This window comes from Triticum urartu, chromosome 2A, assembly GCF_056163025.1.
Source record: "Triticum urartu cultivar PI428250 chromosome 2A, HENAU_Tu73, whole genome shotgun sequence".
Taxonomy (NCBI): Eukaryota; Viridiplantae; Streptophyta; class Magnoliopsida; order Poales; family Poaceae; genus Triticum; species Triticum urartu.
In genome coordinates this window covers 52,453,001-52,480,827 of record NC_141874.1, presented here as the reverse complement: position 1 = coordinate 52,480,827, position 27,827 = coordinate 52,453,001, and the positions used below count along the sequence as shown (strand labels likewise).

At 49.1% G+C, this 27,827-nt stretch overlaps 1 protein-coding gene and 3 pseudogenes across 1 annotated transcript; 2 read left to right on the top strand and 2 right to left on the bottom strand.

The window, feature by feature from the left end:
• Positions 1 to 7,641: 7,641 nt before the first annotated feature.
• LOC147983638 (uncharacterized) lies at positions 7,642 to 12,261 on the top strand (annotated as a pseudogene).
• A 143-nt stretch (positions 12,262 to 12,404) lies between these two features.
• LOC147983637 (putative protein phosphatase 2C 32 pseudogene) lies at positions 12,405 to 13,969 on the bottom strand (annotated as a pseudogene).
• Positions 13,970 to 17,142: 3,173 nt separating this feature from the next.
• LOC125540904 (uncharacterized) lies at positions 17,143 to 20,611 on the bottom strand (annotated as a pseudogene).
• A 781-nt stretch (positions 20,612 to 21,392) lies between these two features.
• LOC125535493 (putative AMP deaminase) lies at positions 21,393 to 27,378 on the top strand. Its single transcript, XM_048698554.2, has 19 exons — positions 21,393 to 21,741; positions 22,323 to 22,507; positions 22,667 to 22,847; positions 23,096 to 23,274; positions 23,365 to 23,416; positions 23,507 to 23,634; positions 23,823 to 24,002; positions 24,114 to 24,181; positions 24,265 to 24,407; positions 24,571 to 24,632; positions 24,810 to 24,923; positions 25,095 to 25,235; positions 25,604 to 25,756; positions 25,843 to 25,896; positions 26,098 to 26,208; positions 26,288 to 26,461; positions 26,552 to 26,632; positions 26,733 to 26,831; positions 26,939 to 27,378. The coding sequence occupies exons 1-19, from the start codon at positions 21,432 to 21,434 to the stop codon at positions 27,005 to 27,007; spliced, it is 2,484 nt and encodes an 827-aa protein (XP_048554511.2). The 5' UTR covers positions 21,393 to 21,431; the 3' UTR covers positions 27,008 to 27,378.
• Positions 27,379 to 27,827: the final 449 nt, after the last annotated feature.

Here is a 27,827-nt window from a genome sequence, read left to right as displayed (position 1 = left end):
TTGCGGTAGCGAGGAGAGGCTCGCATTCGTGAGCACCAGCCTCGCGGCAGAGGACATAAACTTACCCCTCCACGGACAAACCCGTCCACCTACCTTAGTCCAAAGCGGAGCCCACCCCTCTATCAAGATGCGCTTAGCGTCTAACGGGAGGCCCAAATAGGTAAACGGGAGTTTGCCAAGTTTACAGTTCAGGAGATCCGGATGCGGCTCCCGTCCTGCTCGTCCATGCTCATGGGCATCACTTCACACTTGTGAAAATTGATTTTAAGACCCGACATGAGTTCGAAGCTAATGAGCAAGGCTTTAACAGTGGCCACGCTATGGAGGTCCGGCTGAAAAAGCAATAGCGTATCGTCCGCATATTGCAGATGTGATATCCCCCCTGGGATGAGGTGTCCAAACACCCCTTTGATGTGTCCGGCATCCACCGCTTTCCGCAGCATTGCCGCCAGCGCATCTGCGACGAAGTTGAACAAGATTGGTGACATGGGGTCGCCTTGGCGTAAACCACGCTTGTTCCGGAAGAAGTTCCCTACTTCTCCGTTTACCGAGACCGCAGTTTGGCCCCCCGAGACCAGTTGCATGACTCGGTGCACCCACGCCGACGAGAAACCTCGACTAATAAGGATTTGTCGGAGAAAATCCCAATTAACGCGGTCGTAGGCCTTTTCGAAATCTTATTTGAGAAGGATTGCAGGTTCGTGCGTGCGTTTGAGCTCGTGGAGGGTCTCCTGGAGGGCTAACGGTCCCTCCAAAATATTCCTCCCGCGAATGAATGCCGATTGCGCACGGCTAATAGTTCTATGGGCAATCGGCGTGAGACGAGTAGCGCAGCCTTTGGCGCATATCTTGAAGGGTACGTTAATGAGCGCAATTGGTCTGTACTAGCGAATGTGATCCGCACCGGGCACTTTCGGGATGAGCGACAGCACACCGAAATTGAGCCGCGATATATCGACGAAACCACGCATGAAGCCGTTGCACACCGCAAAAATGGGTTCACGCAGCAGCGGCCAGAAATGTTTGAACATTGACACCGGCCACCCGTCCGGCCCAGGGGCCATGTTGGATTTCATACCCTGGAGTGCTTTGTCAATCTCCTCCAGAAGGAAAGTGAGCTCCAGCCCCTCGTTCTCGTAATCGAGCACCCGTTGAGAAGGGATCCAAACTTCCGCACGTAAACGTGCGCGTTGGGCCTCCTCCGTCCCCATCAGACCTATATAAAAGTCGTAGATGTGGCGGGAAATCTCCGATTGTTGCAGAAGGAGCCCCTGTTCCGTCTGCAACCTGAGTATCGAACATTTCCGGCGCCGGCCATTAGCGTACGCGTGGAAATACTTCGTGTTCGCATCACCCTTGAGCGTCCACTTGAGGCCACCCCTGCGCCTCCAGTATTCCTCCTCTGCATGTAGCAGAGCTTCGACTTGCCCCTCATGGGCATATCGCCGCGCCCATTCTTGTTCGGAGAAGGGGCACGTGTCCGCTTGACCGTCGAGAATAGCAATCTCCTCTATGAGCCTTGCCCTCAGGATTTTGTCATCACGTCCCTGGTTCGCGCCCCACCCCTTAAGGCTTGCACGCAAGCGGCCCCCTACCGCAGTCCAGAACTCCAAAGGGCCATGTTGCTGGCCCGCGAGCTGGACGCATTTCTTCCATCTCTCCCTAAAGATGGTGTCGAAGTTCGGTATCTCGAACCATGCAGTTTCGAAATAGAAACGCGGGCTGCGACCCACTCTGTCCTCCCCTGAAGACAAGATTAGCGGCACATGATCCGACCCAATCCTTGTTTCGGCAAGGAGTGAGCATAGAGGAAACAAAATTTCCCAGTCCGGAGACATGAAAGCACTCAAGCACGGATCGCACTGGGGCTAGCTGCTTGTTAGTCCAAGTGTATCTAGCCCCGGATCTTGTCACTTCCCTAAGTGCCATAGATGCTATCGAATTGTTGAACATGGCCACCCTTGGCCAGTTGATATTGTCATTGTTTTTATCCGCCCCCGAACGGATTAGATTGAAATCTCCCCCCACCATTAGCGGGATCTGAGCAGCCGAAAAGGCCATCACCCTGGCTTCGAGTTCGCTTAGGAACTCTGCCGAACGTGAGTGATCTGCAGGTCCGTAGACTTGCACGATCGCGAGCTCGCGTAGCGACGCTCGCACGCGGAACTTGGCCGCGATGAAGAAGGTGCCACTCTCCCAGTGCAGCACCTCGTATGTGGCAGTACATAGGCCAAGCAACATGCCACCGGAGTGACCGTTGGCCGGAGTGTGATGCCACACAAAACGCTCTAAGGGATCGATCGCTAAGATATCTTGATGTCTGAACTCAGACTTGATCGTTTCCTAGAGTCCAACGATATCTATCGCTTCTTTCCTAATGTACTCCTTTAGCTGGGTACGACGACCCGAGTGGCCGAAGCCACGTATGTTCCATAAGAGTGCACGCATCTAAACGACACGATTATGCAGGCGCACCCTCCTGGATGTGATCGCCTTGGCCACACGTCTCACCCTGCCGCGGCGGGGCGAGGGAGGCGCAGCAACCCCTGTTGCTGTCTCCTCATCGGGCTGGGTCGTTAGCGCTGTCGAGGCCTCTGCCTCTAGTGCCAAACAATCCGCGTGTTGCACAGCCACCGATGTTAGCGCCGCTTGCGCCAATTCCTTTGCGCGAACCAACGAGATAAGCTCACACATCTCACCTCCTCCCACTGGTTCCACCCCACTCTCCCCCAGAACCTCGCTCAAGTGTTCGTCCGAAAAGGAGTCAAGAATCGTAAAGCGGGGCAGGGGATTACCTGAGATTTCCAGATTTTTCTGAGCTTGGAGGAGTTGGGCGCGCTGGAGCGATGGCAAGTTGCCCTTGGCGCCCCTGGCACGCGCACTGGCCCGCACGGGAGCCGCCTGCCCTTCCACCACCGCCTTGGAGCGCTTGGCCTTCGGGACCGTCGCCGTCAAGGGCGTCTCCAGCGCGACCGTAGCTGAAGCAGGAACGGCCAGCGCCATCACCGCCTGACGCAACGTCACTGGCGCCCCCAACAGCTCCGCAGCACGCCCAGCCTCCACGGTCACCTTGCGCACCGCCACCTTCTTGATCTGTTTCATCACTCCAATCTTGCTGCCGCTGCGACCACCAGGGGCAGGCGAGCGTGAGGGGGAAGACAAAAGCTTCGGGTCCTCGGACGCCAGAGGGGAATTGCGCGTGGGCTCCGTCAGCAGCAAGGAGTCCACCGCGACCTCCATCCGCACTGGAGGTGATGTGACCGAGCCCAAGTTGGAGCCGTACTGGTTTGGGGTGGAGAGCTCCATCTCCGACGACCCTCCCGCCAGAGAATTTTCCACCTGGGGCTGCGGCGCGCAAGCCCTCGCCCCACCAATGTCGGTGATGCCCAACTTCTCCCACGCCGCCGTGTCGATGGAGTCGTCCTCCATGCTCGCGTCCGGCTCCTTGTCGCCGTCTTTGTCGCCATCGTGACCCTTCCCGTCTGGGCCCTTGCCGTGGGGGGGATGGGGTGGTGGGGGGAGGGCGGGCGCCGCGGCCTGCTCCGGGGGGATCTCCGGGTCCACTGAGATGTTGTAGCCCTCATTGTTGAACCAGATCTGGACCGACCCGCGGAGCTTGCGCGGATTGCGGCAAGCAAAGCGCATGCGGACCGGCCCAGGACGAAGCAGAGAATCCTCATCCACCAGCAGAGGGCGGCCAAGCATGATGGTCGCCGCCATGAGCCTCTCGGAGCAACGATGCTTGGGGGGAATCCCACCTAACTTGACCCACACCTCTGGCATCACCAACCCTTTGGGCGCATCAAGGACCGCATCACGAATGTCCACCATGAGGTTGTTGAGGGACAGGAAGAGCTTGCCGCTCCTGGTGGCCATCCGGAGCATAGCAGGATCAGGGAAGACCACAGAGAATGCCCCGCCCTCGAGAGGTGAGATCTGCCAATCCCACTCTCCCTCAAAGAGATGCTGCAGTTCCGCCTCGAGGATCTGAGGGGAGAGCGCTCCGGATGGCATGGAGAGCACCACCGTGTTGGCCCCCAGCAGAACCGGAGCCTCCTCACTTGCATCAACCGAAAACTGAAGGCAGAAGAATCCCTCTCCGGCGATAGCGTGGCCCATGGTCTGGAGAAGCAGGGGCTTGCCTCGGGTTGGGCACTGCGCCGAGGTGTGCCCCTCCTTGCTGCACACGACGCAAAGTGGCTGGAAAGTGCACAGGCTTTGGAAATGGCCGGAACGGCCGCACTTGAAGCACTCCGGGCCGCCCGCCTCGTCGACGGGGATCGGCTCCGCCTGCGTGCCCGAGGACGAGCCCGGCGCCTCAGATCTGGGTGGGAGGGGAGGCTTGGAGGCCGCCGCCCCCGCAGGCTTGGACTTCTGCTTCTTCGCGAGCGAGTCACCGGCGCGGTCGCCTCCCTGAGCTGCCAACTGCCCCTTGCGCTTGAGCTCGAGGCCTTTCTTGCGGTATTCTTCCTTTTTCTTCTTCTTCCGCTCCTGCTCCTTGAGCCACCAAGCAGGCGGCGGCCCCCAGCCGCCCTCGTCGTCGGCACGCCCACGGGTGCGGTCCCGTGGCGGCTCCATGGGTGGTTTCTCCCCACGGCGGTCGGACTTGGAGCCCATGGCCACCACTTCAGCGAAGGAGCGAAGCAAAGGAGGGGGAGGAGGGGTGGGGTGGAGGAAGCGGGCGGAGTGACCGAATCGCCGCACCTCCGAATCGGAGGCAGGAAACCCTGGTGAGATGTCTAGGGTTCCACGGGGGAGCCAAAGCCATTTATATGGCCGCGCGGTGTGGGCCGGCGTAGGCAGGCCAAGCCCACCCGGGCTGGACCGGGCCACAGGCGAATGCGGGGCCCCCTGCAGCCCAGACACACCCGAGCCCTTTGGCTGGGCCAGCTGGCGTGGCGGCCCCGTGGGCAGCCCGCCAGGCACCGCAGCCTGCCGGCCCAGCCCACCACGTGACGCGTCGCCCCCAACCCTAGCGAGAGGCGACCGCGACTCCGTCGGCGTCGCCACCACCGCGCCGCCGCCGCCACCGCAGGGCGTGGGCGGCGTAGGACTGAGGGACAACCCCGCAGCGTCCGCCCCAGGACAACCACGCCCTTCGCGCGTCGGAGATGCGCGCGGCGCTCGAGCCGCAGCCTGAGCAAGCCGCCGTGAGCCACGACCACCGGGCGCAAAAGCACGCCGGCGCCCGGCCTTGAAGGAGCCCCCGAGCTCCTCCGCGCGCGCCACAAACTCCCCAATGGAGCAGGCCACACGCGCGCCTACCGCCGGATCCGGCTCAGCGCAAACCTCACCTTCCTCTTTGTCGTCGGAGATCTCATTGGCCAGAGCCCAAAACGGCTCCCCGATCCCCGAGCCGCACTCAGGGGAATGCCGGACGTCCGCCTTGGCTCCGCCGGAGACGCCCCCGCTCCCTCCCACACCGGGGCCAGAGCATCGCCGCCACAGCCGTCGAAGGCAGAGACGGGCGCAGAATCACCGCCCCTGTCGCCCGAGACCGCAGTCCGTACAGGAGCCGTTGGGACACCCATCGGACTTAGTTCTCAATTTTCGTCCAGTAACAACGTCGACCGTGAGGTCTCCGCGGACAACCGTTAACATACTCCTTTCTCTCCCTTTTTCTGCACAGTAGTCTCCAGTTCACAGGAGCTTTGGGATTTCAGTGTAAATAATTGGACTTGGGGATGGAGCCCATGTCTTATTCTGTTAACATACTCCTTTCTTCTGCACAGTAGTCCCTGGTTCCCACTGACTTTAGCTTTCTCTCCGGTCGTGATGGGGGTTAGTGTCTCTCTAGATTGGATCTAGAGGAGCCACTTGTATTAAATGCTTGTAACAGCAGCTGTAAGCATCGATGCAGATCTAGCCACTGGAGTAAGGTATCTTACGAAACTGTTTGCTTATGCCGACAGTTATTTGTGTTACAATTTCACTTTGACATACTTCCTCAGGCCATAACTAAAGTCCATCTAGTTATCCTATGTCAGATCTTTTAAACTTTAATTGCTGAAACATTTCAGCCGCTGACTACCTCAAATACGAAAGGGGTTCCCTAAATAGATACTCCCACCCTCCCATAATATAAAATGTTATTACAACCAATATACTCATATATTGATTGTAGTAACATCTTATATTGTGCGACGGAGGGAGTAGGTAATAGAACCTTAGGTGTGGCAACGCTCTATTGGAGCAGTATAGTCTGAAGACGCTCTTCTAGAGGTCGGTCCATGGCATGGACATGAGAAAATAGTAGCTCTACCAAGGATAAGATCATGTTGATTAGACATGATCAAGAGCCCTTTGTTAGCATCTCGTGCAAATACCATCCGTCACTAATGTTTATAACAGGCCACGTGTTCTTAAAATTCTTTTTGGTTGAATAAGCGATTTCAGACAGATGAAGGCAGCAAAGGCGTCTGATCCATCCTTCTGTTTTGCTCATTTTGCAAGTAAGAGTAACATCAGTATTACTGTCAAATTAGAAAGATAACAAATTAGGAATTAAAAGGTACTCCGGCACATGTCGCAGATTAGAAGAGATTCTTTGTTCCCTCGTCATATATATGCATATCCTCAAACACTTGGTGTGCAGGTGTAGAGCAATGGAGTTGGGGTGGAATAGCAGGACTGTGCGGCACATGTCGCCATTGTGCTGCACACGCTGCCAGACCTTGATTTCTATTTTCGTGCCCTTGATTTCTTAGTTGTCCTCAGTTTTGTTCCCTTTCTAAAACTCAGCTCAGTTCTTCGTTGAGTTAGGTCTAAAACTCTACGAATTGTTGGATGCTGCTTATTGTTATATTTACGATAACGTTGGTTTCATCTTATTTGGAGGTTCGATGCTTAAGTTACTGCAGTTTTGGTTTGCGTTTTTTTTGCCTATTTCAGACCGACGAGAACAAAACTAAGAAACGTTGACAGTGCGGCACATGTCGCCGTTGTGCCCTCGGCTTCTTATCATGCCACCGGAGAACAATTGTTGCAACTCGAGGCTGCCGGTGACGTGTTTCAACAAGATAAGAGCACCGTTGCAAACTCATGTTGGCACCTCTTTAGGCAGACACACTTACAGTTGGGTACATGATGCTAGTGGCCGTAGACGATGCGCACGCGGGTCTCTGGGATGGGGTTCTTTGAGAATGGCCTCTAGAGGTAAAGGACAAAGCGACTAATGCGACGATGCCCACGAGCGTCCTTACTTTCTTATGATCGTTTCGTTAGGTTCGAGTGGTTTTGAGTTGGATCCACTAAATTGGACTTCCGTAACCATCCGTTTGGAGCTCTACCGCTCCAGCCAGCATGGGTGCTGCAGCTGGAGCACCAGCTCTTGTTTCAGTATTTTCTAGTGCAGATTAGGTTTCTGCTACTTGGGGCAGATATTCCTGCACTTTCTTAGCTAAGCGAATATATCGGGCAGTAATCTCCTGTTGAGGTGGTAAAATCGATGATCAGAATGAAGTCCGCCCAGCTCAGCGTAATTTATAGTTGGATTTACTGCCGGTTCATCTGTTTGTCCAATTGAAAGTTTCTTCCATGATACTGCTGTTTTTGTTACAACAAGTCTCGTCTTTAACCAGTTATTGCTTCATTAGTAGCAGCATAGTAAATTCGCTGAATTGATCTATTCAAATAATACAGATGGATGAGGTCACACAAGCCGTTGAAAACCTGAAAAAGGAATGGGGCCAATTAGCAGCACAGCTTGAGGTGTGCATTGCTGCTATTGAATACTGTGGGAAGATGGGGAAAGGGACAGAAGAAGCGAGGTCTCTTCCTAGGTTGAACGGTTCTGCACAGGATGCACTGTAATTGCTCAATTCACTGCAGTGCAGGCTTGATCTTCTAGCAGAGCAGCTACCCACTTTTGAAGAAGTTCAGTCTGGCCCGGCAACCTTAGGGTCATGGAAGGAACAATATCAGAGGTAAGCTATTCTTAGAAAAAAAAAATCATTTGCTTCTTTAGTATTTGTACATAACTGATTTTATGTTTTCAGGCTGCGAGTGAGCCTGAGGAGTGCCAACTTGCAAGCAAAAGTAAACATTGGAAAAGCTGCTCAAGAAGAGGTGTGCGATTTTTCTTCAGAGTTAATTTGATACTTTATTACTTGAGCAATGCTAGCTTGCCTCTCTAATTTAAGGCCTTCTCGCATTCTAATTTTGCGTTTTCTTAGAGGGAGCTTCTTCTGGGAGACGGAAAAGAGTTCACTATTCGGAGATGTAATCTCCAGTAAGTTTATTAAATGCGGCCTTTGTATTACTGGTCTATGGGAATATTTTAGACGTCAGTTGTAGAATGTGTTTGATGATCTGTTCAGTTTCACGGGGATTTCCTGCAAGAGTAGACTCCAGAAGGCCTCCAAAGACACCGGTTGTGAATTTCAGTTCCAAAGCGACATTTTTAAGTTCCTCACTCGGGCAGTCGGGCTGTTGAGAAAGTCTATTTAACTCTTTGAATTATGAAACTGGTTATTTACTCATCTACCCATTAGTGGTTCTGCTGACTTGCAGGTGGTTTTGCCAATATGAAATATCGTCAACAAACTAGAAATTGTTGTGTTGATGTAACACTTGCATATGACCTCAAAATCGAATCACATTGCACTAATTAAAGAACCACCATTTTATATTTATTGTTTAATTCTATAATTTATGTTTGCACAATGAACGCGAACCTGCTAAATGATATAGGACAAAGGCTGGGATGACCTCCGCTGCAGAAAGTATTACTGAGAGCCTCCGTCGGTCTCGGCAGTTGATGGTTCAGGTTAGCACCCCTGCGTGTTCAGTTGATATGTCATATGGTAATGATTATTTCCTAGTCGTAAGTCCAGAAGTAATTTACTATAGATGTGACAGGAAGTGGAGAGAAGTGCTAATACCTTGTCAACGTTTGGTAAGTTTTCCTGTGATTAAGCCTGTTCTTAATTAGGAGGCTCACTTGTAAGATTCTGCGTGTTTAAGCTTGGTCAAGATTTCCTTACAGATGTGCTGTTATTTGATTATAGACTTTTTGTGGTTATTAATTTGTTATTAAGGAGCCATGGAATAGTCTGTGCTGGTTTTCCATATGAACAAGAACTATTCTTTTTCTGCCGTTTTAACGCATTTCCAGACCTATCAAGGCCAAGTTGCTAGCTAATTTGAATTTCTTTTTTTTTTTGCAGATGAATCGACAAGTGTTCTCCGAAAGGCTGAAGGTGAATATCAAGGGCACCGCTCTCTGCTGATGCGCACCCGTGGTTTGCTCTCAACGATGCAACGGCAAGATGTTCTTGATAGGTATGCAGCATCAAAATCTTTTGCAGAACTCAGAACCAGCCTTAATTATTACCAATCGTTTATGATGTGGTCGTGCAGTCTTGGTTCGGGTCTTTCAGTCAAACAAAAGAAATGGAACAAATGGGTTTAAGTCATATACCTACCTAGTCCCGTTGTGATATGCATTTGGTTTCCATCCGCAAGACAAGTAACAACAATAGTGTCTGGGTTGGTGCCAGTTTCTGACTATATCTGTTCCAGGATCATCCTGACTGTTGGGTTCCTCGTATTCTCCTTGGTGATTCTTTACGTCGTCTCGAGACGGATTGGCCTGTTGACACTGCAAAGGAAGCTGGCTGATGCTATCAGACCAGGCTCGGTATCAGCTGGGGACATCTTGGGTAAAGTGTAGGAGGGACCTGCCCCAACAACAAATGTTCCAGCCATTGCTTATACATGAGCCTTTTACATCCAGCCGCAGGCTTACCTTTCAGAGTTCTTATTTCTTAGTGCATGTCGTCTAAAGTAACAATTGCTTGCTCAAAAGGACTATACTTGTGCACTGACCTGCTGTCAGACTTGAGTTGAGAAAGACCTTCAGACAGAGAAGTAGATTATTGCTCACAATTACTCCTGCGGAACTGCTGGCCTTGCAATCTGAAATTCATCAGATGGAAGATGGATTCAACAGAGAAGTAGATTATTGCTTTGGTACCAAGGATCGGCTCAGTGCACAAGTGTTGAAGATCACGGAAGACTACAACCACATGCATTCTCAAGTGCAGTCTCAAAATCTTCATGCCAGTTCTTCTGCACCCCCGCCTGATGAAACGATGGTGGCTCAAGAAATTGTAGAGCCTGACGAAACAGCTCCTTCTCCGACAGTGATTCCTGATGAACCTGCCAACTCAACAGTCATTCCTCCTGCAAATTCTTCATGTGTGAAGACAACCACTCTTCTTTCTGCATCAGAACTGAAGAAGACCAAGGTTGCCGAGAATGAAGCTCTGAAGAGAAGAAAATCTCTAGATCCTGCTGGTGTTGAAACTGTGAAGAAGTTGAAGACTGATGTAAGTGCTACAACGGCACCAATTTATGTTGAGCCATTGGCCACAACGCCACCCACAGTTGAAGTTACTGACCGTCGCCTGATTCCGCTCTCTAAAGAACGTGAAGGTGAAGAAATTCCTGCTGCTTCCTCATAGCAGGTAGATGAGGGCAATGATGTTGACACAAATGCAACGCCACACATGGTATCGTCGCCCCAGCCTCAGTTAACGGCTGAAGAGGCTGAAGTTGAAGAAGAAGAAGATGTGGACATTGACAATGCCACAAGCCCACAACTCCACTCATCCGTGATGAATTTTGGGAAGAAGAACACCCAAATTCTTCTCTGAACACACCTCTGATGCAATTGCCTCAGTTGCCATGCCAAACAGAAGAAGTTTTTGGTAGTTCTAAAGAGCGACACACTCCTCTTCAGACCATCCCTGAAGAAAATGTTGCTGGTGATGCTGCTCAGCAAGAGCCAAATGCTGAAGAAAATTAAGCAACTACTGATGAAAATTCCCCAATCAACACAGAAGCGTCCGTGCAATCTACTGACATGGAAACTATGTCACTTGCTATGGCTGAAGAAATTGTCAAGGCTAACTTGATAACAGACCATAATGACTTTATTGGCTCTCCTCGCCCTGTATTGGATGCGAGTCCAACAAAGGTGAATCTGCAGCCGAAGCCTGCAATGCCAAAAATTGGAAGGGCTGGCACTCGGCCGAAATTCAACAAGGCAGATTTCTTCAGCGAGAAGAATCTCTTCATTGATGACTCATCCTATGATCATGCAAAGATCCAAAGACTAAGTTTCAGGACGGCTCATCAAGTCATCTTTTATGCCTCTCTCCTCTTTGATAAGAACAAAGTCTTCACGCACCATGATATTTCTCATTTGGATATGGAATCAATCAATTGCTTCACTCCGGAGTTGATGGTATTGCATGATGCTGGTCTTCTTGCCTTCTGTTCTGATGTGTGTGATTGGAATGAAAAGTGATCCTCCAGTTCTATGCTATCATTCATAGATCAGGTGATGCATCAGATTACGCCACATAGGCCATTGACTGGATGACGGAATACACACACTACAAGGCCCCCATAAGTGAACTGCTTCGGGCATTGCCACTTCATATTCCTCCAGAAAACGCCCAGCGTCTGAGCAAACTGAACTTCCAGATCACTTTATGCATTTGCTGATAAAACCACTTGATGAAGGAGAAGCTCTTCCCACCAAATTCTTTTTGTAAATTTGAGAGATAAAGTCCCATCAAAGGCTATGATTCTGAAACTGGAGAAGTTGTTGGGATCATGAAGAATCTGCTATACAGTGTCATCCATGTTATTCCTTCCCTTTGATGCCCACTATTTCAGTCGTAAGGACTCTGGTTGCTCAATCGCCATTTGAACTCAAACCGCGTGTCTCATGGCTCATGAGATTCATCAGAACCAGAACTGCAATCCCTTATTAAGCCGATCGCCAGAATCATCATCTCAGTTTCCTTCCGCCTCTAGAAATTCTTCAAAGCACCATTGCTTCAGTTCCACGTGGTGTCTAAGTCTAGGACTTAAATGCTGATGAACTGATTCTATCACAAGGAACCTCGCGATCTGAGTGCTCAGTTTTGGGTTAGTCTTCTACTAGTTGGCAGAGGTTTTGAATCTGTACCTCCCAGACCACCGACTTTCCATGAGCAGAGGTCGGCAGAGTTGTTTTGCTTGTTCCAGAACAAAAATGTGGTTGTTTAAATCAAAGTGGCAATGAGCTGTTGCAAGACCGGGAATAAAATCCAAGACTGAATTTTTTGTTTTCCTTCTGGTTTACGCGGCACACTTGTGCACCCTCGAACTAACATTCTTGGTCAAGATCGATTATTTTGATGGTTCAACGGCGTTCCGTTGAATCTGATGCCCAGTTGTCGTATGTTTCGTAGTACTTTTGTTCGTTTTGGAGTGGAATCACAGACTTTGCGTGTGTTGCACTACGTTCCAACTCCGAGAGTATACTATGAACACAAGATCACACATGGTGATACATCTCTGCCCTTTTAACTGAAGATTGTTTTTCAGAAGATTATTCCCGTCTAGGGTGATTGCAATCTCAACCGGATGATGATTATTAGCACTAACAGTGCTTGATCTTGTTACAAGCACCAGCAGCCGGATCGATCGAGCGGCCGGGGACGAGAAAGACGACGTCAAAAAGCTCTCTATCTACACGTAGGGTGATCATCCATGGCGCCGCCGATGCATATCTTCTCGCGTGTTAATTAAACTCTTACTACTACTACTACTACTGCAGTCTTATCGGAGAGGACGGCGCTGGAGCTGGACGACGAGGACGCTGATGTCGTCGGAGGAGCCCCTGGACACGGCCATGTCGACGAGCCGGCGGCACGCGGCGGGCAGGTCGCCGGAGGAGGCGGCGGCCGCGTCGACGGCCTCCTGGCTGCCCACCTTGTCCCACAGCCCGTCGGAGGCGAGGATGAGCAGCTCGCAGTCGGCGCCCACGTCGACCGTCCTCGTCTCCGGCTCCGCCACCACCCACGGCTTGAGGTGCGCGTCGCCGATGCCCCGGGTCACGGCCAGCGAGCCCTGCACCCGCCATACGCCGCGGCAGTTGAGCACCAGCCCGCCCTTCAGCGCCTCGATCCGGTCCCGCTCGTCCTGCCGCGACGCTCGGTGGTCGTCGGTGAGCGCCTCCGCCCTGCCGCCGCGGCTCAGCACCGCGCGGCAGTCCCCGGCGCCCGACACCACCAGCTGCCGCCCGCCCTCGCGGAGCAGCGCCGTCACGCAGCAGGCCCCGCCGCCCGCCTGCTCCCGGTTCTTGGAGGAGGTGGTGGAGAACTCCTCGTCCGTGCGCAGGTACGCACGCCGGACGGCGCCCTCCACCGCCGCGCGTCCTCCGCTTCGCGCCGACCTCTCAAGCTCCTCCGCCACGATCCGCGGCATGTTGTCCGCGGCGAACTCCGCGGCGCCCTTCCCGCCGTGGCCGTCGAACACGCCGAAGAGGGCCTGCGCGCGGTCCCCGCCGAGCGCGACGGCGGCGACGTGGCGGTCCTCCATCTCGACCCGCTTGCGGCCCTTGCCCCTCCGGCAGAAGGCCGCGAAGCCCTCGCCCTGCTCGGCCACCTCCTCCACCCCGGTCGCCGCGGCGGCCTCCAGCACCGCCGGCGCGACGGTGGCCGCGGCCGGCACGAGCAGAGGCGCCGGGCGGCGACGCTTGACCGGGGCTTTAACAGCAGGGGAAGAGGAAGGGTCCGCGGCCTTGGCGGCGGGCGGCGGCTGGACGGCGCACGGGGAGGGCTCGGGGTGGATGCGCGCGCGGAGGTGGGCGAAGGGGCGGAGAGGCGAGGAGGGGAGGAAGCAGGCGCCGCTGCTGGAGCAGCCGTGGTGGTTCTGGAGCTGCAGCTGCTCCAACAGGCCGAGCCGGGACGGCGAGAAGACCGGCGAGCCCGGTGCCAGCGCGCACGTCATGTGCCCTTCCCTTCTTACTTTCTTTCCTGGCCTGCAGTATGCTTTGCGGCGAGAACTCCTTCTCCTAGCTCCAACTCCGATGGTGAGCTTCTTTCTTGTTGCTCCATTGATGGGCTCCTCGCATATGTAGGCGGAGGGAGGGGGTGCGAGCTGGTACTAGCTGCTATCGCTCGGCCGGACACGACGTCGACGCGCGCGTTTGTTTAGCATAGTTCGGCCGATTAGGTTAATCGGTCAAAGAAGGATGGAGACCCGGCGAGCGACGGGGCGAGAGATCCGTGCGACCTGCTCACCCAGTGACTCGACGCCGCAATTAACAACCATATTACTGACATGATATTAATTATTTTTTAACACAGTACCGACACAAACGCTCATACATGTATACACTCAACCCTACGAATGCACACACATACCCCTACGAGCATCTCCGAAAGACTAAGCTCATCATGTGATTTTACAAAGTCATCCTACGTATTTCGTAGTCAACGAGAACATCTCCTCCTACTAAACGCATATCGCCGGAAATCGAATTCAGAACAAATGCGAGCTTCAAGATTTGGTTTCTGATAAACTGGAACAGCATTGTTCTTCTAACCATCTAACCGCATGTTGCTTCGCGACATGACATTAATTTTACGAGAACATAGTGCGGTGCCTAGCCACACGATGGCTGCCACGTGCACCCCCACGCGTGCGCACCCGATTGGCCGCCCACGCTTTCCTCTCACACCCTAGCTAGTGTTTTGAAACGATCAACCAGCAGCGGTCAGTGGAGTACAAAGGGGCATCATGAGTGGGTCGAGTGGCCGACCTCGACCCGGACCGCTCGACGATTAAGGCAGGGAGGAAAAGAAGAGAGGGAAGCAAAGCGAGCCGGGTCCGGGTCAGACCGGCGACGTGTCGGCGAACACAACGCGGGGGGGCGCGATCCCTAGCTTAGCCGCAACGCTCCGGACGAGCGCGCGAAGCTGCCCGGAAGCTGCCGTTGTCGCCGTCAATCGGCGCCGAGACAGCGACCGATTGTTAGGTTATTGTTAGCCGATCCTTATGTTTGAAGATGTTTTTGTTTTGCCAGCGGCGGCAGTGCTGGTTGATGATTGATTAAAAACCATTTTTGTTTGTCCGGCGGGGTAAAGCGCTAGTTTAACTGGGGACGTCGCTGTGCGTGGCCAGAGCCATCGGTCTCCGGCGACACGGTCGAAACTCGGAAACCGATTTCGATCAGAGGAAATGCCGGCACTTATCGGTGTCAGGCGACATGGTCATGGTCCAAAACTTGTGGTCTCCTTCTTTCTCTTTTCATTTTTTGAGAAACGCAAATGTGCTCTTAAAGAAAAACGAAACCCCTAGCTAGCATGTAACACGGCCCTCGTCCTCACGGCTAATTCCGTCGGTGGTCTACCTGGCAGATACCGGCGCCGGGAGGCGGAGAGACCACAGATCTCCGTGCATGGTTAAATTTGGCAAAATTTAGCAAATTTTGTTTCTCGGTCGGCACCTTGGATCTGGCATAATAAATGTGATCACATGTATGGGAAAGACATTACTTTCTAGCGTTCACACTGTTTCTCCCTTGCATAATTCACTTCTTCGCCACAAAATGTGCCAGGCACCAACCTCCACCAGTGACTCAGGAATGCCCCGTTTCAAAATCAGAGCTACAATGTCCTCGATGCCTTGGTCAACTGTTTGGCGTTTGTGGTCAGCTCGTCCGTCTGTGCCCCGTGGGGGTTTGTAATGTTAGATAATTGCATCTATAGTTCTCGTAGTCACTGGCGACATCCAACTTGGTCCTAAAACTTGTGTATTGCTTCAATACGGTACCAGTACACGAAAATATGTCATCAATACGCTCCCTGAGGTTGAAACAACAGTCCTGACTCTATATGTTGCATACGCATCTCGAATTTACGTAGGCGAGACGTCGAAATCAATAATTGAGAAGTACTTCTCGCAAAGATCACCCCCACCTTTCCAGGTTGTGATAAGTGGCGCGCTGCATTAGCGTCACTTGTCACAAAATGAGAGTTTTATCTTTTTTGTCGTAGATGCATTTAATCAAAACGTTTTATGTCTTAAACTGTGCTTCCAAATCATGAATAGTTTTCGCCATTGGATTCCTTACGCCAAGATCTTCCAAACTAGATCCTCATGTTGACAGATTTTAACGAAGTATTTTTCACAAAAAACCCAAACCGTGAGCACAGTTTTTTCCCTTTTCTAAAGAGGCACTGTCGTGCCTTCGTGGAAGAAAAAAAATAGAAAACCCATTTTTTTCGTTTCCGAGAGGCACAGGCTCGCAGAAGGGAAAAATACTGTCAACGCGTTTTTTTCATTTTCGAGAGGCACGGTCGTGCCTCTCGCGGAAGGAAAAAAACAGAAAATGCGTTTTTTTTTCGTTTCCGAGAGGCACGATCGTGTCTCTGGCGAAAGCAAAACCATGTCTCTCGCAGAAGAAGAAAAACAGAAAATGCATTTTTTAGAGGCGCGGTCATGCCTCTCACGAAAGCAAAACCATGCCTCTCGCGGAAGCAAAGCCGTGCCTATTGCGGAAGAAAAAACATAAAACATATTTTTTTCCGTTTTCGAGAGGCATGGTTGTGGCTCTCTCAAAAGTAAAACCGTGCCTCTCGCGAAAGCAAAAAAATGTGTTTTTCCACACAAATATTTTTTAAAATTTATTTGTGCCCAAAAGCTAAGGAAGACTGGTGGAAACCAAAACGTCGAAAAAACCCTAAAAAAAAACCGTTTAAAAAGCCGAAAACACGTGCGAAAAAATAATCTGAAGGGAGTGCACAAAGGAGCGCTAGTCAACTAGTTGCTCCCGCGACACCTGTCAGCTTAGGTGACGTCTGTATAGAGCCCATATATCAGTGGGCAGAGAAAAAAAGAAAAAAAAAAACGTGCCGCAAGGATGCAAACCCGCAAACTGTGGCACATTGCTGTGCGAGCAAGCCACCAGAACAGGCGCTTGATCTTGTATATATGGGGATGCACACTTTGTTATATGTATGTTCTTGTCTTTTTAAAAAATCGTGAATTTATAAAATGTTCATGAGTTTTTTTTAACGTTCATCGATTCAAAAAATGTTCGAGATTCAAAAATAAAGGTTCATGTCTACAAAAAATGTCCACACATTTATAGAAAATAATCAAAACAATGTTTGAGAATTTAAACAAAATCCAAGTTTTTTTAAATGTTCACTGATTCAAAAAAACATTCATGAATTCAGAAAAATGTTCGTCACAAACAAAAACTGTTTCTGAATATGAAAATTTGTTCCCAAATTTCAAGAAATGTTCGCCTATGCATAAAAACTTGTTGACGAGTTCCAAAACAATGTACGCCATTTTAAAAAATGTTTGTGAATTCAAAAAGTATTCATGAATTTGTAAAAAAAAATCCTGATTTAATATGCACACATTCTTATTAACACATAAGGGCTCCATTGATCTATAAACAGGCTTTCGCCCCACTTTATAAATAAAGCCACAACTGAACAAGGGGCTCAACTGATTCAAAGAATTTTCATAGAAATTTTGGAGGATTAGAATCATGGGGATTTTTTTTCCTATGTGGGTTGTTTGATTCATAGGATTGAATCATATAGAAACTTTTTTTTAATGATTTCTTTGTACTACTTCCATAGGATTTTTAGTATCCACTCAAACCTTTTTGAAAGACTCCTTTGTTTTCCCGATGAGGCTATCAAACAATCCTAAATCCTGTAGAACTGGGATGAGCATCATTCCTATATTTTTCTTCTATTCCCACATTTCTAGAATCCTACGAATCAAAGAAGCCATGAGTAACATATAAAAGTCAGGCGTCAAACCTCTAGGAGCCTTACAAAAGGATATTCAAATAGTAAATAACGTAAAGAATAGAAAAACATGGATATTACAGAACGGTATGTCTTGTTCAGTTCGCTTTATGTTTCACCGAGCCCTGGTAACGTTCTTAGGAGCAAAAAGCACCCTTACATCAAACTGCGCATAGTCTAACACTCGGTCATCAGGGGACCTAACAGCTCCAACAACTCCTTCCTCTAAAGTCCACCAAAACAATGATTCCTCCAATTTTAAGCAAACATCCAATTTCCCCTCGGCCTTCACGGCAACGACATGCCGGAACAATTTTCCATTCCCAGAGAACTTATCATCAGACAACACAATCTCCCGATCAAAGCCACTAGTGAACGCGGTGAATCTCACATGTGAGGGCGGTCAATCTTTGCAGAGACTTGTATTACAACCTCAACACTCTCATCAAGTAACAGATAGTCGACGACCAAGCTGCCAAGGTCACTAGAAACCTCTTCATCCAACAGTTCATCCAAGTCATACCCCCCATCGATCTCGGCATACACAGAAAGTAGCGGTTTGTCGGATGACCCATCCCCTTCCTCCTTCATCCAAAGATCAACTTCTAGCAATGCCCTCTCCCTTATCATGTACATTCCTCGACAAGGACTACAAAAGAGGCAAGGTAAAGGATTCCCGATCAACCGTGAGAGCATCATCTCTGCCGGGACGATTAAACATGAGATTCCGCCGCGGCTCCAGGGCATCCCGGACAGCGACGATTCCGTAGACGCTAACGGGGTATGCTTCGAAGGTCGATAGACTCGGCAAGAAGATCTGTAGCATCGGTCTTGGCTCATGGTACCCGATCGTTGATCTAGTAGTGGAAGTGTCGTGGGTTTTAAACTCACAGTGGTGGCAGTAGCCCCTCATCGCGCATAGGTCCGTCGCCTACGGGAACATCCTTAGGGCATGACCAATGGAGGCGGAAAAAAAGACAGGTGCTCCATCAAACACATAGGCATGGGAGGATTGAGGCTATTGCTCGCATGCTTCAGTCCAATGGTGGCTATGGTGGTGCTGCCTCACACCCGTCATCCTTCGGTCCCCATGTGTTCATCTTTTTCATTCCTCCACCCCTTCTTTTCCTCTCCCTCATTACTTTTTCCTTCTTTATCTGCTGAAGAACCCGTCTCCCCTGCAAGCTTCACCTTGCGCATGCAAGCAGCGGTCCTGCTGCCACAGTGGCATTCGAGCCTAGTTGGCTTATGAAACATCACCTTTGGGGCTACCCATTGGCCATGCCCTCGGAAGGCTCAGAGGACGAGAAGGAAACGTGGTGTTCTCAACCGCGCTTGCCCAAATCTCCTCGTACTTGTTCCGGAACGCGATGCTCCGTTGGGTGTAAACCCTGCCGCATGCGCCGTCTACTTTCGTTGCTTTTTCCTCGTCGGACTTCCACCCCGGGCAGTCCGGCACCTCGCCGTCGGCGTCCGCTTCCGGCGGATCGTAATCAGAATCGCTGCCGCGTACGGGGATGCCGTCGTCCCAGTGATTGTGAACCGGAGACGACTCTGAATCTCCGCCCAAGCTCGACAGATCGATGGGGGACGGCTCCTCGCGCGTCTCGTCGGGATGCCGGGGAGCGGGACGGGATGAATCCGTGGGGACTTCGGAGCTGGCGGACGGATGGCTGGGGTGGCCGTCGTCGGGTGGGCAGGTCCATGACCCGGGCGCTCCTTCGCTGAGGACATCGCGCGACGGTAGCTAGGGTTTCGTCGGCTGCAGCGTCTGTCTGCTGCGTCTGAGTTTGGTATCCATTGGGCTTCCTTTAAAATCTCGGTTGCCCGAGACCGTCCTAAGCAAAGTAGCACGGGCCTGGGTTATTTTTTGACATCTTTTCTTCGTAACACGGGCCTGGTTTCTATCGTGTAAATGGCCCAAGCGGTCCGGTTACCTGAAAACAAAATTTTTTTACGGCACCGGCGGGCTGGAAACTTTCTTCAACTGGACACTTGTTTTCTTCTCTTAAAAAAAAAACTTGACACTTGCTCAAGGAACGGGGCAGAAAATAAACAATTGATCACTTGCATATTGAAGTGGTCGTACTCAAGATGCGCACGTTCTCTCATTAAAGCGCATCCCACCCCATCGTATGGATCTGGCAAAAGTTTCGTGCTGGCCGCATGATTTGGCTCCATTCCTTTCTGAAACCGACCGCGTGCTTACACGTGTCGTCCTCCTTGTCACCATTCATCGTCCACTATGTTTTGTTTTTTTTTTGTGCGGGGACACTATGCTTTGTTTTTGTTTTTTTGTGCGGGGACAGTATGCTTTGTTTGGGTACCACTTTCGACACATGTACGAGTCTGATGGACTGAAATCCGAGTGATGTGATTGTAATGGCACCCTTGTCGATCTCCAGGAGCAAAAGCAAAGTTTCCCCAATATTTTTCATTTTTATTTTTCTGTCCATACTGACCCCAGTTGATCTAAGCTCAATAATGCTTCACGACGCAAACAGAATCTGAACCAAGGCATGCGATGTGCGTATCCGTTTCTATTTGGCGAATATAATGTGTGTGTATCCATGTACATTCACCACAAATATTCCGGGACGCATGGTTATTTTACACCCAACTAACAAAGTGTCCATGCTTCCCACAAAAAAACAACAAAGTGTTTATGCGTTAGGCTAGTATAAAACCTAAAAAGAATCTCTAGCAGACCCTTTATATCGCGGACTCTTATATCGCTTTTATAGTTCACGGAAAACCGATTTTACGGGCTGTCGTGAGCGGCGGCCGAACAAACCCCATATAATCAACCCGTAAAAGAGAATATTCTCTGAATATACCTTTTCCTCACATCAATTTGAAATCGAGCGCTGACCGACATGCGGACGAGGAAGACACCACCAGAGCGGAGGCCGACGGACAGAGAAGGGAGACGCGGGACGGCCATAACACGTAGGCGGAGGCCAGGGCCGTGCGGGCGGTGGCCGGACTCAGTTAGCTAGCTTGCTCACAGTAGGTAGCTAGCTTGCTCGCATCGTTTCAGCTAGCTAGCGCGACCGTAGCTAGCTAGCTTACTCGCATCAACGGGCAGACGGGCGCGGCGGTCGGGCGAACGGGCAGCCGCGGTGCGCTCACTGCAGGCGGCGAGCTTTAAGCATTGACTGTTATTCAGGGCCCTGGCAAAATTGCCTTCGAAACTGAAGATACACGGGTCTTGGGCATGTGTTCACTGGGCCTTGTAATTTTTTTGAAGGGTTGAATGATTTTAAGAGATCTGTTCGGGTCCGTTTTTTCGACTGAAACTGTGAAAAACAGTTATTTTACTGGTTTGACCACTTATACGGGGTCTGTTAGAGATGCTCTAAGGAGTTTTCTACAAATGTGTAGCAAAGTGATAGGGTGTCTTACAAAACTGCCCCAACCTATCTGCCACGCGTTAGATGTAAATCGGATGATCAGAAATGATGACGAACGACGGGTACATCATCTTCACCAACTTGGTCGTTTGTATGAGCAGAGAAATGACAAAACACTCCAAGAAAAATACAAAACAGTGGTAGCAACACAACCGATGGATATGCTCCATTTTTCTCCGAGGTGGACGATGGATATACTCCAAGGTCTCCAGCGAAATGCGCACACGAAACCCCACTCCCCGTGCGCAGCAGCCGGGGCCCACCGGTCAGCCAGCGCCCTTCCTTCCCCTAACTCCCCTAGCCCGTCCCCCCTCATATAACCGCGCCCCCGCCGCCGCCTCCCTCGGCTCCTCTCACATCACCGTCGCCCGCCCCCGACCCCCCGCCCCGCCTCGCCGCCATGGAGCCCTCCCCGTCCTACGCGCTGCACCTGGCCGTCGCGGCGCTCGTCGGCGCCTCCTTCGCCGCCGCGTCCGCCTACTACATGCACCGCAAGACCCTCGACCAGCTGCTCCGCTTCGCCCGCTCCCTCGACCGCGACCACCGCCGCCGCGCCCGCCTCCTCCCCGACGGCGCCGAGGACAGCGACCCCGACCGGGAGGACGTGGAGGAGGAGGAATACGGCGGCGGCCCTCCCCCGCACCGGGACCACGATCGCCGCACCCTCCCCATCCCGCCGGGGCTCCCGCCGCTCCACACCGGCCGAGAGGGTACGCCCCGCTCTCCTGATTCCTGCATCCCCGCCCTATGCCATGTGATCGGCGCGGTATGTGCGCGCTTGCGGCAGTGTGAGGCATCGACTATTCACAGGCCTGATCCCGTCCGCGTGATTTGTTCAGTAGTTCAGTGCGCTATACGATGCAGTTCGTCAGTGGTGGTGATTTTTTTTTCCGACCGAAGAGCGGTGTTAGCGTCGGCCGGGTTAATTTATCCATCCCATTGTGGCTCAGTACTCACCACTGACCTAGTTCCTATTCGCCGCATATCGTACACTTCAGATTTATGTAGGGTTTCAGCTTTGGCAAAACTCGATGCTCCAAACTATGCATCCGGGAAATGTATCCAGCTCATTAATAACTTATGTAAGCTCTTTTCGGTGTTTCCAAATATGGCTTCGCGTGTAGTGATGAAACAATAGAAACAGACACAGTAGTGTGTAGTGTGTATTGTGACATGGCTTCACTTGCAGTTTTAAGCACTGAATACCAGGAAGCATGTTTTGTAACAGTTGTAACCTGCAAGCAATTTCCCATGACGTTTTATGCTAATGCTGGCCTGTTTTACCACTCAGGCAAGCCCACTATATCTCCAGCTGCGAACAAAAGAGTTGGGTCTCTGGTTAGGCCAACGACACCGAAATCCTCTGTTCCTGCAGTCAGCACATTTGAGAGCATCGAAGATTCAGATGAGGATGTTGATCTTGAGCCGGATTCCAAAAATGAAGATGCTGTTTACGTTGGCACAAATGGGGCTATTGTAAGTGCAAGATGCATATGCTTTGACAAGCAGTGCTTGCTGCTTACTTTTGTAGATAATTTGTTTTCTGAGTGACAACATGCTCAGAAACAACTTCCTACTTGCAATACCTTAGTTATGTCTGTACTTGATAGACTAACATTGTTTTAAATTTCACAGGGATCAGACCCGGTTCCTGTTAAAGCGGATCAGAATGGGGACATACCATCAACGAGCATGATTAGATCTCACAGTGCAACTGGCAGTCTCCATGGGATCCAGCTAAATCCAGTAGCAGCTGATATACTTCGAAAGGAACCTGAGCATGAAACTTTCAGTAGGATCAATATTACAGCTGTTGGTATGCTTTTTCGCCTTATATCTGTTTGTTCAATAATTTTGGTCCAATGTTGATTGTCTCATTATATCTTCCAGCTTTGTTGTTTTCGAACATCACTGTTCAGTGCATGCCATCTTTGCCCATTCCTTTATCTATATATAGCATCAGCTTGATTGTGTTGATCTTGATCACTAGAATAAAATCTATTATAGCTAGTGTTCTTTGCTTACATGTTGCTACTCTTGTACTTATTCTTGATTTTGCCTCAGAAACTCCTTCTCATGATGAAATTGAAGCGTACAAAGTTCTTCAAAAATGTCTTGAGCTACGAGAGAAGTACATCTTCAGAGAAGAAGTTGCTCCATGGGAGAAGGAAATAATAACTGATCCTAGTACCCCCAAACCTAACCCAAACCCGTTCAACTATGAACATCAGACCAAAACTGAAGTAAGTGCATTTCTCTAGGTATGCGTATAATGACTGGCTACACATATATCTGCTTTCCTTTCCCTAAAACATTGTTTTCCCTTCTTTCAGCATCACTTTGAAATGGTTGATGGTGTTGTTCATCTGTACCCCAGTAAAGATTGTGAGTGAAAAACCATTTCATTTCTTCTAGTTTCTCGTGATTTTCTTAGTTTAGGGCATGTTGATCATCACGTTGTCTTTGTTGATGCAGCTAAAGAAAGACTGTATCCTGTTGCTGATGCTACCACCTTCTTTACTGATATGCATTATATCCTTCGTGTATTGGCGGCTGGGGATATCCGAACCGTCTGTCATCACCGTTTAAATCTTCTAGAGCAAGTAATTCTTTTGAACTTTGTTCCTTTCAAACACTTGCTCTATTGTTGCCTGCATATATTGAATTTGTTCCAGACTGGCCTGTGAAACTAGCTTGATTTATAAATCTCACTGAGAACTTGATGACGTCGCATGCGCAAGCTATTTTATTCTGTACATTGACCTCTGTTTTCATGCTTGTGTAATTTCAGAAATTTAATCTTCATTTGATGGTCAATGCCGATAGAGAGCTGCTTGCCCAGAAAGCTGCACCACACAGGGACTTCTACAATGTCAGGAAGGTTGATACTCATGTTCATCACTCTGCATGCATGAACCAGAAGCATCTTTTGAGGTTTATTAAGTCAAAATTGAAGAAAGAACCAGATGAGGTACATCCACTTCCTTCCTGCCTGATTGTTGATGTTGTCTCACGTAGCAATAAACCTGATGAGACAGAACGTCCTGCACTTGACCTATGCTCCAAAATTTCACTTATGTAGGTTGTGATTTTTAGAGATGGGACCTATTTGACTCTTAAGGAGGTGTTCGAGAGTTTGGACTTGACTGGGTAACTGAAATCCTTTATCTGATGGTGCTGTTATTTATCTTCTTGTTACCTTTTTTGTAGTAACCTGTTTACTCTCTCAATAGGTATGACCTCAATGTTGATCTCTTGGACGTGCATGCTGATAAGAGTACATTTCACCGTTTTGACAAGTTCAATCTGAAATATAATCCATGTGGCCAGTCTCGCCTCAGGGAGATCTTTCTTAAGCAGGACAACCTTATTCAAGGTGCCCATATGTTTTGTCTTGTTGCCTGAATGTGTATACTCTCTTTCATTTCTCTTATTTCAGCTGTTGTACTACTGTTAAACTTATATCCTGCAATAGAATCACCGCCAACATGGACTGTACATGGATGATTTTGTTAACTATTATCCTGTCTTATTACTAGGTCGCTTCCTCGCTGAATTAACTAAAGAAGTGTTTGCTGACCTTGAAGCAAGCAAATATCAGGTGATTTCTTCTTTCTATATTGATTTGTCGAGGGTTAGAGATAGTTCTTTTCATATTTTTAATTTTTAATGTGGAAATATTGGCTACTCATGTACAAGCAGTGTTTACACATTGATCTAGCCCTTTTTTTTGCTATATGGCTCTGGCTAATGCTCATACTCCAATTATCTTTATCAGATGGCTGAGTATCGAATATCTATTTATGGGAGAAAGAAAAGTGAGTGGGATCAGATGGCAAGTTGGATAGTGAATAACGAATTGTACAGCGAGAATGTTGTTTGGTTAATCCAGGTAATGGCTCTATGTTGTCCTCTTCAGTATTTCTGGTCTTCCAATTTCTATATTCACTCTTAACATATTCATTAATCAATGTATATCCTTTGTCTAAAACCGGACTGGAACATAAATCACTTTTTTTACCTGGAGTAGTTGCACTGATGTGGTGTTTAATTTTCTCTGCAGATTCCTCGGATTTACAACGTATACAGGGAGATGGGCACGATTAATTCATTCCAGAACCTCCTTGACAACATTTTTCTTCCACTTTTTGAAGTAACTGTTGATCCTTCTTCACATCCTCAGCTGCACGTTTTCTTAGAACAGGTCAGTGGAAGCACTTTATATATTTGTTACTGTTCTGCGTTATGTTGATGTGGCTTTCAACACTAATCTAGTCATCTTGTAATTGTATGAAATAGAAAAAGCAACTGACTTGTGTGTCTTATTAAAGAAAAATTTATTGACCAATGCTTGAAAGATCAATCTTGTTCTCTACTTTAGTAGAAAAAGTGTGGACAATCTTGAGAAAGTTACCTGCCTGCAGTATAAAACCATCAGTCAGCAGGATTTTTTCCAAATTTCTTCCACTAAGAGGGCCCTCAAAGCTCAGTGCATTGACACTATTATTCTCTTGTAGACCATTCATGACATTTTTCTCCAGCCATCTTTATTTCTCATGCTATTATCTTCAGGTTGTTGGTTTAGATTTGGTGGATGATGAAAGCAAACCAGAAAGGCGCCCAACAAAACACATGCCGACTCCTGAGCAATGGACTAATGTTTTCAATCCAGCCTATGCATATTATGTATACTATTGCTATGCTAACCTCTACACACTGAACAAGGTAATAACATTTTGTGCCCAGATCTCCTGTGTCTTTATTTTTCATAAAAAACTTGAAAAATAATAGAGAGAACATTTTGTATGCAGCTTCGTGACTCCAAGGGCATGACAACAATCAAACTTCGTCCACACTGTGGAGAGGTATACCCATACTGCATCTAATATACTCCCTCCGTCCCAAAATTCTTGTCTTAGATTTGTCTAAATACAGATGTAGCAAGTCACATTTTAGTATTAGATACATCCGTATATAGACAAATCTAAGACAAGAATTTTGGGACGGAGGGAGTACATATCTGTATTTGACTTGAACACGTTGTCTTAATGATTTCTTGTCTTCAGGCTGGCGATATTGATCATCTTGCTGCAGCATTTCTCACTTCTCACAATATTGCTCACGGGGTGAATCTAAAGAAGTCCCCTGTCCTCCAGTACTTGTATTATCTTGCTCAGGTTAGCACTGCCATTTTCTATGTATCTTTTAAGGACATTATTCAGAAGAAACTAATCATATTTCTTTGCCTGCAATCAGATTGGTCTTGCAATGTCTCCTTTGAGCAACAACTCGTTGTTTATTGACTACCACCGGAACCCGTTCCCAACATTTTTCTTAAGAGGCCTGAATGTTTCTCTCTCAACTGACGACCCTTTACAAATTCACCTAACAAAAGAACCTTTGGTTGAAGAATACAGTGTTGCTGCTTCGGTAAATTCCTTTGCTCCCTCCCACTATGTGATCTGTTCCATGCCCACTCAGAGACCTGCCTAATTCTTTATCGACTGTTACTTGTGGCAGCTGTGGAAGCTTAGCTCTTGTGACTTGTGTGAAATAGCCAGGAATTCTGTGTACCAGTCTGGTTTCTCTCATAGGCTGAAGGTACGCATTGTACATTCATTTGCCAATTTCCTCTGTTCTTACATAACCCAAGTCATGGACTCCCTGTAAGCTCTGGCCTTTCTTTTCTTTTCTTATCTAGTCACACTGGATTGGTAGAAACTACTATAAAAGAGGTCCCAACGGCAATGACATCCACCAGACAAATGTTCCTCACATTAGGATTGAATTCCGACACAACGTATGTACTTCACACCTGTTCTGCTAGTGTTATCTGATCTTTTTCTTTCTTGTGCTTGCGTGTTTGGTTTGTTCCGTTGATAACTGCATTTGTGATTGGACCCGCAGATTTGGAAAGACGAGATGGAGCTGATACATTTTGGAAATGTTAAGCTACCAGAAGAAACTGATAGATGAAGATCTTGCGGCAGTTTTGAAAGCCCTGCACTTCAGGCATTGCATCCGGTTTTCTGGCTTTCGGAGAAGAAGCAACCCTGTGCTGGTCTGTGAAAGAGAAGAAAAGTGCCCAAGTACCTTTTCGATGAGTCTTTTACTCCTGTTGCTTGTATAGGCAAATATTAGCATGGAAGGATAAGGAGAAGACACTCTAGGATTTCAGTGGAATATACTGCATCAGGCGTATCGTTGCTCACTCGGTACATTAGTTAGTGACCTTCCTTGGAATAAAATTGTATCTTTTGCTTTCATTATGCAGACATTTTGCAGCGTGTTAAATCTGATATTTATTTGTGTCGGCTCGGTCATTTATATCCTAATATTCGACATCATATCACTGTAGCTGTATCAGTTTTTTTAGAACCCCGCATATGTTTTGTGTCGGTTAGCGTTATTTCCTTTGGTGCATGTGGTGTAGGCCCTGCCACTGTTTGGCCACGCCGTGCCTCCTGCGAGCGTAAAGTCGCGGGCAGAAGATTCAACTGGACCGCTTTGAACAGCCCCTCTTAATTACGAGAATATGTGGGGTGATGCAAGCTGGCCGCTCCCATCCGAGAACTCACAAATGCCAGTGCCACTGGTGGCCACTGCTGCCCCCACCCCTCACTCATTATACGCGGTGACGGGCCACATTGCCGCCAGCATCATACCCAGGTTGGTGTCTCAAACCAACAAAACTCAATGGGAAGTACGATGATGTTGCGGCCGGCCGTGACACTGGTTAGGAAATGGTGATGATTGCGTATATTCATGATGGGGACTCGCTGGAGAAACCGAGCTC